General features: G+C 56.7%; 1 protein-coding gene across 4 annotated transcripts in view; it reads right to left on the reverse strand.

Moving 5' to 3' along the window:
* ATP8B3 (ATPase phospholipid transporting 8B3) overlaps positions 1-11346 on the reverse strand; it is a 37735-nt gene extending 26389 nt beyond the window's left edge. The window contains exons 1-10 of one of the 4 annotated variants that reach the window (XM_049876195.1): positions 11243-11318; positions 9743-9801; positions 9043-9134; positions 7175-7288; positions 6185-6283; positions 5282-5343; positions 4157-4229; positions 3982-4052; positions 2208-2290; positions 1244-1402 (exon numbers count right to left, since the gene is read on the reverse strand). In XM_049876195.1, the coding sequence (XP_049732152.1) occupies positions 1244-1402; positions 2208-2290; positions 3982-4052; positions 4157-4229; positions 5282-5343; positions 6185-6283; positions 7175-7288; positions 9043-9134; positions 9743-9791 (802 nt within the window). In that variant the 5' untranslated portion in view covers positions 9792-9801; positions 11243-11318. Of the gene's footprint in view, positions 1-1243; positions 1403-2207; positions 2291-3981; positions 4053-4156; positions 4230-5281; positions 5344-6184; positions 6284-7174; positions 7289-9042; positions 9135-9742; positions 9855-11242 lie in introns of those variants that run through there. The other 3 variants (XM_049876194.1, XM_049876196.1, XM_049876197.1) reach the window with 3 other exon arrangements.
* Between the last annotated feature and the right edge of the window lie 1547 nt (positions 11347-12893).

Here is a 12893-nt window from a genome sequence, read left to right on the forward strand (position 1 = left end):
CCATCCACCCATTCATCCACCCATCCATCCACCCACCCATCCATCCACCCATCCTCCATCCATCCATCATCCATCCATCCATCCATCCTCCATCCATCCACCCATCCTCCCTCCATCCATCCTCCATCCATCCATCCATCCTCCATCCATCCATCCATCTGTCCACCTATCCACCCACCCATCATCCATCCATCCATCCATCCACCCACCCACCCACCCATCCATCCACCATCCATCCATCCATCCATCCATCCACCCATTCACCCACCCATCCATCCACCCACCCATTCATCCACCCATCCATCCACCCACCCATTCATCCACCCATCCTCCCTCCATCCATCCTCCATCCATCCATCCATCCGTCCACCTATCCACCCACCCATCATCCATCCATCCATCCATCCATCCATCCACCCACCCACCCACCCATCCATCCACCATCCATCCATCCATCCACCCATCCTCCATCCATCCATCCACCCATCCTCCATCAATCCATCCACCCATCCATGAGTCCACCCACCCATCGATCCACCCAGCTCCATCCATCCATCCACCCAACCATCCACCCATCCATCCATCCACCCATCCTCCATCCATCCACCCATGCACCCATGCACCCATGCACCCATCCACACATCCACTATCATTCCATCCATCCACATGTCCATCCACCCACCCATCCACTCACCCATCCATCCACCCACCCATCCATCCACCCACCCATCCATCCATCCATTCATCCACCCATCCTCCATCCATCCACCCATCCATCCACTCATCCACCCATCCATGCACCCATTCTCCACCCATCCATCCATTTTTACATCCATTCATCTTTTCTTTCTTCCATCCATCCATTGTCCTTGCATCCATCTTCCCTTGATCCACCCACCCACCCATCCATTCATTGCATTCATCATCCATCCATCCGTCCGTCCGTCCGTCCGTCCGTCCGTCCATCCATCCATCCATGCACTTGCCCAGCCATCTGCCCATCCTGCCATCCATCCATCCAATTCTGATCTCCATGTAAGAACCCCACTTTTTCCAGCCAAAACAAGGGTGCTAGCTCAATGTGTCTGTTTTTACAGTTTCAGACATTGGGGCTCAGAAAAGCCAAGCCGGGAGCCCCACGTTGCCCAGACCTGGCTTCATGGCTTCTCATCAACAGCCTTGGGGGTTCTTGCCCCACCCCCGACCTGGGCAGCCCTCGCCCCAGGGCCCAGGGCAGCTGTACCTGCGTAGATGACCAGTCCATAGCAGGTGTTTGTGTTGCGGATCTTGCAGCCACGCAGGAGGATGTTGCCGCTGTCTAGTGAGTACCTCTTGCCCTTCCACTCCAGGCACCCCACAAATTTGTGCATCCGGCTGTTGGGCTTTTCACACACCACCTTGCCTAGGGGCGACCGAGCCGGCAGCAGGCCATGGGCATGGCTGGGCTCTGGCCCTCTTCCCGGGGCTCCCTGCCACTCTCCTCTAACTGAGGGGTGTGTTTCTGTCAACCTCCAGCTCTGACACTCTCGGGATCCCCCACTGCCCAACTCCACCGTGAGGCCTCCTCTAGATTCTCCAGAGCTAATCCCTTCAGCCTCAGGGACTTCGCACATGCTATTTCCTCTGCCAGGAAGGCATTCCCCAGACTCACATCCCTCCAGGAAGCCCTCCCAGATCCTCCAACTAGATGGGGTCCCCCACTTTGTTCCGTTTCTCAGGATTCCAATCTCTGGATATGACACTTATCTGTGTAGTGATGCCTTAATGTCTGTGAGCTCCCTGAGGGCAGGTAACAGGCCCATCTTGGGCATACCGTGACCCTGGGGCCCAGCCCAGCACCTGGCACACAGTCAGCCCTCAATAAATGTGTGAGAAGAGAGGGACTCCCAAGAGTCGGCGAACGAACTGGAGAGCGGATATTTACTGAGCGCTGACTGTGTGCCTGTGGGGACACAGCCCCGTTTACTGCTATGGATTCGGCTCCAGCTGGAGGCGACCCCCTGTGCTGGCAGAGGGAACTCTCCACGGGGTTTTCTTGGCTGTTATCTTTACAGAAGCAGAGCACTAGCACTTTCTTCCGCGGGGCTGCTGGGCCGGGCTTGAACCGTCAACCCTCAGGTTAGCAGCCAAGCACTTACCATCGCCAAGTCCCCCTGAGGTGGGGAATTTTCACAGGGCTGGACAGCACCCTGCTCGAGGTCTCTCACCTTGGAAGGTCGCCATCTTCCTTATATTGTTCAGCTCGTGGTGGGTGACTGCCAGGGCCTGTCTGAACTTCAGGTTCGTCTCCCTGGTGACAAGGCGGGAGGCAGGTGGGAGCGGCAGCAGATAACGCCCCAGCAAGGAGCCCCCAGCTCCCCTTCCAGAGTCCCTCAAACCTGCACCTGCTGCTCGCCAGGCCCCAGTCAGGAGACCGAGGCTCAGAGAGAGACAGAGCTGAGCCCGGAGCCCAGGCCTTCTTGCACTTGGGCAGCGAGGCCTGGTGCACAGTTGAGCCCCCAGAAATGTCTGTGCAGAGAGAGTAGATAGGTCCTTTCTTCTGCTTCATTCTTTTTTTAATGTTTGAATTTTTTATTGGTGGTAAAATATATTCAACAAAAAAAATTGCCATTTTAACAATTTTTTTGGACATTTTATTGTGCTTCAGGTGAAAGTTTACACAGCAAATTAGTTTCCCACTCAGTATTCCATACTCATATTGTTTCGTGACATAGGTTGCAGTCCCCACAATGTGTCAGCACTCTCCCCATTTCTACGCTGGGCTTCCCGTTTCCATTTGGTTTCCCTGCCCCTTCCTGCCTTCTCATCTTTGCTTTTGGGCAAATGTTGCCCTTTTGGTCTCATATAGCTGCTGATTGTTCTAAGAAGCACAATCCCCTTGGGTGTTGTTGTCTACTACTTGGCTGAAATGTGACCTCCGGGAATGGCTTCAGTTCCAATTTAGAAGGGTGCCTTAGGGGGGTTCCTCTAGTCTCTGTATCAGACCAGTAAGTCTGGTCTTTTTTATTAATTTGAATTTTGTTCTACATTTTTCTCCCACTCTAACCAGAACCTTCAGTTGTTGTCTCCTGGTCAGAGCGGTCGGGAGTGGCCACTGGGCACCATCTAGTTCTTCTGGTCTCAGGCTAGAGGAGGCTGTGGCATTTTAACCGTTTTTGAGAGCACAGTTCAGCAGCACGGCTTACCTTTACCGTGTTGTGCTACCATCAGCGCCATCTTTTTTCAAAGCTTTTCTGTCACCCCACACATGAACCTCCACACCCTTTAGTTGCTCCCCATTCCCCCTCTCCCACCAGCCCCTGGCAACCCCTAACCTACTTTCTATCTCTATAGATTTGCCTGTCCTAGATGTTTCGTGTAAGTGGGGTGAGACAATGTCTGTCCTTTGGTGTCTGGCTCCTCTCACCGAGCATGCTGTTTTCAAGGTTCACCCACCCACACTGGGGCACTATCAGCACTTCATTTCTCTTTACGGCTGAGTAATACTCCATGGTGTGGATGGACCACACGTGTTGATCCATTCAACTGCTGATGGACACTTGGGTTGTCTCTTCCCCCTCTCCACCCCTCACTACTGGCTGGAAAAGCACCCAGCACCTTAGCAAAAACAAAAACAAAAACAAAACCAGTTTCCATTGAGTCTATCCAACTCCTGGCAACCCCACGTGTGTCAGAGTAGAACTGTGCTCCAGAGGGTTTTCAAAAAAAAAAAAACAAACAAAGCCGTTGTTGTCGAGTTGATTCTGACTCATAGTGACCAGGATTTTCAGTAGCTGATTTTTCAGAAGCAGATGGCCAAGGCTTTCTTCCAAGGTGCCTCTGGGTGGACTCAAACTTTCAACTTTTCAGTTAGCAGCCGAGTGCTTAACTGTTTCCTCCACTTCTGTGCCTTGCAGGCCCCCGTAAATGCTCGTGTGGTGAATGGCCAAAATATCTAAGCTGACTCCTCAGGGCTTTGTGCTCCCATCCCGGGGCTCTTACCCATCGATGTCAGCCGTTTCCACGTAGCACAGGCTGCTGGGCTCAGTGCTGGCGAGCAGTAGCATGTCGGCCTGGAAGGCAGGGAGCAGTTGAAGGAAACAAGGCCCCTGTCGCAGCAGGACGGGCAGGCTGGGAGGGGAGGAAGTCCTCCTGGGTGGGGCTGCCCCAGGCTCACCGGAACGATGCTGTCCTTCTGCAGACAGACCACGTCCCCCACGCACAGGTCCTTCCATTTCCTCCACAGGAATCTGCAGGGTGGGAGGTGGCAGACATAAGGGGAAGCCCCTCACTGCCCTGCACTGGCCCAACTCGGGTGGAAGAAAGGATGGATGGATGGATGGATGGATGGATGGATGGATGGATGGATGGATGGATGGATGGATGGATGGATGGATGGATGGATGGATGGATGGATGGATGGATGGATGGATGGATGGATGGATGGATGGATGGATGGATGGATGGATGGTTGGGTAGACGCATGGATGGTAGATGGACTGATGGCTGGATGGACGATGGATGGATTGATGGATAGATGGATGGATGGGTGGATGGATGGATAGAGGGATGGGTGGATAAAGGGAGGGACAAATGGAACAGATGGGCAGGGTGGGATCATGCCTGGGCCAGGAGGGTGACGAATTCCTCCTCCCAGCTTCCTTTGCCTCCCTGCCTCTCCAGATGGATGGTGGATGAGTGATGGATGGATTATGGTGAATGGGTGGGTGGACTGAATTCAAAGATAGATAATGGATGATAAATGGATGGACACATGGTGGATGGATGGATAGATGATGAATAAAAGGATAGATGGATGGATGATGGACGGATGGAGGAAAGGATAGTAAATGGGTAGACGAATGATGGATGATGGATGGATAGATGGATGAGTGCATAAATGGATGGATGAATGGGGCAGCAGGGCAGCGTGGGATCATGGCTGGGCCGGGGGTTGATGAGTTCTCACCCCTAGGCTTCTGTTCCCCCTTCCAGCCTCCCTCAGCTCCCTGCCTCTCCAGGAAGCCTCCCTGATATCCCTCCACCTTCCTCATGACTCCACAGTCCTGCCCAGTGACCTCTGGGTCCTTCCCCCTCAGATAAACTCGGAGACCCCAAGAGCTAAGAATCTAACCCTTGGCCTCTTCACTCTCATTACAGGGCTGGCTCCAAGCCTGGTAGGCAGACGATGTCTAATAAATGCCATCCAGGGTCCTCTGTCAGACTCAACCAGGACTTCAGGGGCATTGAAGGCAATGGACACTTTGGGGGCACCCCACCATCCCCACTGCCCCAGCCTCACCTCTTCCCCACTAGGATCTGGCAGGGCCTGTTGTTGATGGCAGTGTCGCTCCTGTGCCGTCCCTGGGCAGAGAGGGAGGGTCAGAAAGATGGACTTCCCACTCTCCTGGCCCACGCCTGAGCCACACTCCTGGCCACACCCACAGCCACACCCAGGCTGACCAGCAGTCTCTGCTCACAAGGAGGCAGGAAGGAACCAAGGTGTCCCAGTCAATCAACCCCACCCCACGCTGTATCTGTCCAGGGACCACAGGGGTGAGGTATGCCTGATCGGTTGCTGTTAGCAAGAGGAGCGCAGGTTCCGCTGGCCACACGGTATGGCCCCAAACCATCTCCCTAATATGGCCACCAAAGCACCGTGGCCCCCAAACAGCATGGCTGACAGAGCCCCGGGCACCTGTGCACCATGGCTACCACCAAAAGGCAACAGCCACCACAAATGTCTCATTACATATATATTTACCAAAAAGAGAATTTTAAAGATTTGAAATAAAGGATGCAAAATTGTGAGGAAAAACAAAATCAGAAACAATGGCCATCTAAACAAGATGGCTGATGGAGTTGATAGGCACCTTGCCCAACAAGGTCACCAAAGTACAGTGGCCACCAAGGCCACATGGCTGACAGGCCGTCCAGCTCATCCCACTTTGCCTGAAACTGTTCCAGCACCCCCCCACCACGACTGGCCGATCCAACAGCCATTGGAGCCATACAAGTACGTGCCCTTCCCGGCTACCAAAGAACACAGCTAGGAAACAATATGGCCGCCTAGGCATTCTTGACACTGGTGCCAAGACAACGTGGCCACCGGAGCTACCCTCCCACCTGCCCAACGTGGCCGTTGAAGCCCGAGCTCTGTGGCCAGTGGCTCCCCCAGCCCACGCCGGCCTTGCGGCCCACTCACGATGTCGTCCACCAGGTCGCGGGCAGCACGGATGGTGAGCAGGCAGACCAGCGGGGCAAAGAGTGTGAACCAGGGCAGCGTGGAGATCTCGGGGATTCCCTGATGTAGACAGGCAGGTCACACCAGACCCTTCCGGAGGCCTCCCCTGACCACTATGCCCCACCCTCCCGCCGAGCCTGGGTTTGCCTCTCCTCCTGGCATCTGTGTGACCCACCCACTGACTACTTCGGTCCTGCTCTGGCCATCTCCCCACACACCAACCTTGGGACCATGCCCTCTAATCCTCTATCCATCCCACATCACCTCCTCCAGGAAGCCCTACCGAGCCCCAAGCTTGTCCCTCACCCCTCCCCATCCCTGTAGTCCTCTCCCTTCAATGACAGTCACCCCCACCAGACACTCAGCCACCTAACATTGGGGCTGCACACAGTAGGCACCCGATAAATGTTTTTCAGGTTAATGGATAAAAGCAGAGTCTCCCTTTATCCAGAGCAGAAATGAGATGCTGGGTGGGGATGGGGGGCCCTGGAAACAGCACCCACCCCCAGAGAGGGAGGGGCCCAGGTTGGATGCTTGCTGCCACCCGGACCCAGACTACCCCTCCTTCCTCAGGGTTCTCTGAAGCCGGTCAGCAGACAGGGGGCCAAGGGAGCCAGGCGGCCAAGGCCACATTCAGCCCGGGGGGCCAGAGGGTCCCAGAGAGGGTGTCCTCCTCCTACCTGGGGGTTCCATCCATCCACCCATCATCATTCAACATATATTGAGTGTCTTGTGTGTGCCAGGCCCCCAAAATGAAGGCTCCTGCTGTGGGGAGCTGGACATTAAACCTCCAACCACACAAATAAACACACTATTCAGTCGCCCTTGTCTTCCAAGTGATGTCCAGAAAGGGGGTCAGAGAGGGCTTCCTGGAGGAGGTGGCACTTCATGGAGGTGCCCTGGGGAGCCCCAGGGCAGAGAGAACGTGCCCCTGAGGCTGCCCCCACCCACCTGTAGGATAATGATAAGGAGGAAGTAGAGGTTGGATACGCGGTGGAACTGCTCATACAGGTTCAGCGGCAGGAAGGAGAAGACGCTATACTTGGCTGTGTGAATGACGTTGGTCTGGAATGAGAGCAGTCCCCGGGGGCCAGCTGGCATGGGGCACTGCCCCGGCCGAGGAGCCCGCTGCCCGCCCCACCACAGCTGGCCTCACCCTGCACCCTCTGGGGCTACGGGCGCAAAAGGCCGCCGTTACAATCCTAGTGAGGGTAAGAACTCTGGGGCAGCCAGCATTAATCACACATCTTCTGAATGCAAGGCCTCAAGCCAGAGGTTATTGAGTGCCTGCTGAATACAAGGCCTCAGTCCAACATTGAGTGACTACAGCCGTCCCTTGGTGTCGGCGAGGGATTAGTTCCAAGACCCCCGCAGAAACCAAAATCCAAGGATGCTGAAGTCCCTGCTATAAAATGGCATGGTATTTGCACATAACCTAAGCACATCCTCCCATATATGTTAAATCATCTCCAGATTACTTACAAGACCTAATACCATGTAAATGCTATGAAAATAGTTGTAAAGTGCTATGTAAATAGCACTTGACGCTCCTGCTTAGCCTTCGAGGGATTGCTTTGAGCACTTCAGCACAAGTAGAGAACAAAGGACACAGGGTGAGCAGAGCTCCAAGGAGTGCTGGAGAGGCCTGAGGTCTGAGAGACTGCCAGAGGCCCCGGCAGGGGGTGCCCGCACATCCATCACTCCCTTCCCCTCAGTTCCAGCAGGGGGTGCCCGCACATCCATCACTCCCTTCCCCTCAGTTCTGCTTAGTGCTCCCCGCACTGCAATTCAAGTTTTCCTTTCTGCAGCTTTCTTTCCCCACCACCCCCGACCATTCTCAAGCCTTGATTGAATCCGCTGACACCGAACCCATGGATACTGAGAGCCCACTGTACTGAATGTTAAGGCCTCAGGTCAGCAATAATTGAGTATCTACTGGGTGCAATGCCTTAAGCTAGTATTTATTGAGCGTCTGCTGAATGGAAGGGTTCCAACATTCAAGCCAATGTTGATTGAGCACCTACTCAATGCCAGGCCTCAAGGTAGCGTTTACTAAGCACCTGTTGAATGTAAGACCTCAGGCCAACACTAATTATGTGCTTATTGAAGCGAGGTCTTGAACTGGCATTTACTGACTGCCTGCTGAATGCAAGGCCTCAACCCAATAGTGAGTGACTACTGACTACTAAGCCTCTAGTCAGCATTAACTGGTATCTATTAAACGTGAGGCCTTGAACTGGGCCTGCACAATGTAAGACCTCAGCCAGCATTAATGATGTGCTTATAGAATGCAAGGCCTCAAGTCAACATTAATTGAGCACCTACTGCATGCAAGGCCTCAAGACAGCATTAATTGAGGCCTGCTGAATGCCAGGCCTCAGTCCAGCGTTCACTGAACCCCTACTGCATGCAAAGGCTCCTCGAACGCTGGCCAAGGCATGTCTCAAACTGGGACACACACAGGGTGTCCCAGTTAGCACCCAGTTGGACATCTCGCATTCTAAGGGCTGGGCGTTAACTTATTTTCACGTGAGCTGAGGATGGCAGAGGAGATGGCCATGACTCAACCACCTCTGGGCCACAGTGCTCAAGTCTGAAATGAGAACATCAAGCAAACACCAGTTACAGGCAGACTCGGGTACTGCAAAGAGCAAGACCCTGAAGGTGGCCCTGGGGGTGATGGCGAGTGGATCCCTGCAGCCCTGTGGGGGTAGGGCAGGGCCAGCTCTGGGGAAGAGGAAGCAAAGCCTCCAGGGGTGCCTACTGCCAACCTGTGGCTGGGCTGCGTTTGGACCTGGGCCAGGCGGGGTGGCACCCACCTTGTACTTGTTCCTTTGGCAGCACAGGAAGACCTTCTCCTTGAACTGCCAGTGGTAGTACCGGTTGTTGGCCTTCACCTCCCAGGTGAATGCTGAAGTGAGAACAGGGCAGCGTGGGGCCTGAGACAAACACCCTCTAACAACACCCCGAAGGAGGACTAATGGGCCCCCTGGGAACCCGGACGCTGGGGATGCCCAGCTCACGGCCAGGGACGCAGAAACCGGTAAACAAATGGGACAGGGGTGGAGGGGGCTGCAAGTACCTGGGGGTAGGGTGGGGGACACCTTGGTCCCTGCACTCGTAGGCGCTCAGGACACACAAATGGATCTGGACCACGGCCCTGATCCCCCGCCACCCCACGCTGTGAGCCATTCCCAAAGACTCAGATAACAGCACCCATCAAAGTCTGCCCATTTCATAGATGGGGCAAACTGAGCCTAGGTTGTGGGCTGTGAAGTGTGCGAGGCCACACACTCAGCAGGGCAGTCCAGATCTTTCGGACTTGCAGCCTCCAAGCCCTGAGCTGATGATTCAGTACTAGGGTTTGAACTGTTTGTAAGCATATGAGAACCCCACGCTGTCATCATGGGCTGGGGGGTGGGTCTCCCCAGTCCCCCCACTTCAGCCATGGCCCTACTAGCCACACCTCTCAATGTCCCCTCACTTTCCCTGCCCTGCCCTCAGCCCCAGGGCACACACCTGAGTTCTCATCTTCTTCAAAAACATCTTGGTAGTTGAGGGTGTCCATGCTGGTGGAGCTGGTGGGGGAGAGAGGCCAGGACGGTTCACAGCAGTGGTCTCAGCTCTCGGCCTAGAAGGGACCCTCTCTAAAATGACGCCTCCCACATCCACCTGCAGCTTGCCTGGCCCAGGCTGATCCCAAACCTGCAATGGCCCCTGGCTGGCAACCCAAGGCTGCCTCACCTGTCCCCACTACAGCAGTGTTCCACCACTCAGCACCCCGACGCCAGTCCCTGCTCTCCACCCACGTTCACCCCGAGGCCCGAGACCCCATCGCCTGCTACTGGGATAACCACATCTCCCTCTTCCCTGGTCTCCTGGCCGTTCCTTCTGCCCCACTCCCCATGCAGTACCCCGGGACGAGCCCAGAGCCTGGCATCAGCTAGGTGCTCAGGACATGTTTGTCAATTGACTCCATGGGGCCCCAGGGTTATGCATGATATCTCGCAGGCTGCTCTGGGAGTCCTGGGTGTGATCTGGGGGCAGGAGCCACCCCAACAAGCAGTGACAGGGAGACAGGTGGGCAGCACATCTTTTGCAGAGGCTGGAGCCTTCCTGCTGGTGGTCTCGTTGTCTCGCCTGGTCTTGAGTCTCATTTTGCAAAGAGGGGACCCTGGTTTGGCCCCTAGGGGCTGGTACAAACCATCCTCCATGGCAGCCTGCCACCTCCAATGACCTCTCAGCTCTCCGGCTGCTCTGACTGCCAGTACCTCCCAGCTCTCCTCCCATGCCCTCTGCCAGAAGCCCTGTTTCCGCGTGCCTGGCCATTGCCTCCTCACCCTTCTGGTCTCAACTCAGACATCCCTGGCCCTCCAGGCTGGACCCGGCCTCTCTTGTGGGCTCCTGCGCTGCCTGGGGGGTCCCCCATAACAGCTCTGATCACCACCCTCTCCCATCCACCCCTTCCCGGTCTGGATTGCCTGCTGAACCCCAAACCTCTTAGGGCCAGGGTGCTGACGTCTGAGTCATCGTGCCCCCAAAGCCCCATGCTAGAGGGAGGGCCTGGCACTGGGCCAGCTCTGGGAGGCTGAGGAGGGCTATTGCCCATTCAGCAGATGAGGAAAACTGAGGCCCAAGGCAGACACCGAGCTGGGGGAGACTCAGCCAGGGTGGAGACTAGGACTGGGGTGGGTCGTGCTCAGGGGTTGGAACCCACCCAGGACTTGTCTAGGGGAGCACACACCCACGCGGCCCCGCTTCCCGCTCGCCCCCACCCTCAGCTAATCGGAGCCTCACGTTTTCCCACACAGAGCGCAGCCCCCGGGTGCCCCTTGGCCGGAGGGACCCAGGCCCAGAGGACACGGCCCTCTCCGCCCTCCCATCCCGAGCCCCGACGCGCACGAACCCCCAGGGCCGCCCGCTCCTCCGCCGCTGCCACCCCAGCCCTCAGGCCGGGCAGAGCCCAGGGAGGGTGTGAGGGCGCCCGGGGACCACAGCAGGGGTCTGGCCGCCGCTCACCTGCGCGGGCCGGGCCGGGCCGCGGGTGTCCAGGGCGGCCGAGCTGGTGGAGCTGTTGGCCCGGCGCCAACGGGCCCGAAACGGGCGGCACGAGCGCGGGGACCGGGTCGCGCAGGGTGGGCGGGGCCTCGGGGCGGGGCCAAGGTTGACGACTGGTCCCGCGAGGGGCGGGGCTCGGGGCGGGGCCAAGGTTGAAGACGGGTCCCCGCGAGGGGCGGGGCCTCGGGGCGGGGCCAAGGTTGAAGACGGGTCCCCGCGAGGGGCGGGGCCTCGGGGCGGGGCCAAGGTTGACGACTGGTCCCCGCTAGGGGGCGGGGCCTCGGGGCGGGGCCAAGGTTGAAGACTGGTCTCCGCGAGGGGCGGGGCCTCGGGGCGGGGCCAGGGTAGAAGGTCCGTCTGGGCTGGGGGCGGGGCCAGGCCTGGCGGGAGGCGGGGTCTCCGGTGGGGCGGGGACAAGGGCAGAAGGCGGGGCCTCAGAGGGCGAGGAGGGGACAGAACGCGGGGCCTGCGGAGCCTCCCGTGGAGCTTTGCCGCCGGGGGTTCTATCTTTTTCATTCATTCAACCAACATTTACACACCGCCTAAGATGCCAGCGGCCTCTCCGGGTGGTGCGAACACTTAACGCTCGACAGCTAATCAAAAGGTTGGAGGTTCGAGTTCACCTGGAAGCGCCTCGAAAGAAAGGCCTGGCGACTTACTGCTGAAAACTCAGCCATTGAAAACCCTTATGCAGAAACCTGAGCGCTGAAACACCTTGAGTCAGAGTGGACTGGAAGGCAACTGGTTTACTGGTTACGGTGCCAGCTCTGGAAACCCTGGTGGTGTAGTGGTTAAGTGCTAAGGCTGCTAACCAAGAAGTCAGCAGTTCGAATCTGCCAGGGGCTCCTTGAAAACTCTATGGGGCAGTTCTGCTCTGCCCTACAGGGTGGCTGTGAGTCGGAATCGACTCGACAGCAGTGGGTTTTTGGCTTTTGGGTGCCAGCTTTGTGCTGGACACTGGGGACATGGTGAATAATGAGGAAGGACCGGCGGGGGAGAAGGGGGTGTTGAACAAATTGTTCTAGTAGGCTTGACAGATCTGGATGCAGCTGTGAAGAGGAGCGTCCAGCGACCTTTCTCCTGGGCACTGAGAAGGTCACCGGTGTGCAAAGGCCCCGAGGCTGCCAAGAGCCCACCGGCTTAGCAAGCTGAAAGAAGTCCTGTGACGCTGGGACGAGGGCAGGCCCTGGGCCCACAGACTACCCGCCTTGACTTGCATAGCTCCCTTGTGGGGAACTCCCCCACCACCCACAACCTGTCTGGCCTCTAGGTGTTTTTGGGGAGGCGGAGGCAGTCACCTCACAGAAATAGGGCTTCTGTGAACCTCCCGGCACATTTATGTAGAAGACAACTCTTTCACAGAAAAGAGGGAAAAGAGACAACTGGTTACAAGGAGCAGCCCCCTTGAGTCCAGCAGAGGCAGGGATCTGCCGAACCAAGAACAACCCCCCCCTTCTGTGTACACCCTGCACAGATCTCAAGGGCTTGGCGTTTATGACGTTCGATAAATAAAAAGCAGAGGCCTAAACACCCCTGACCCTCCCGCCCCCCATGAGCCGACACAGCTCATAAGTGAAGGCCCAATTCCGCTAAGGTTCTGGCACTGCTCAGC

This window comes from Elephas maximus, chromosome 3, assembly GCF_024166365.1.
Source record: "Elephas maximus indicus isolate mEleMax1 chromosome 3, mEleMax1 primary haplotype, whole genome shotgun sequence".
In the NCBI taxonomy this organism is placed as follows: domain Eukaryota; kingdom Metazoa; phylum Chordata; class Mammalia; order Proboscidea; family Elephantidae; genus Elephas; species Elephas maximus.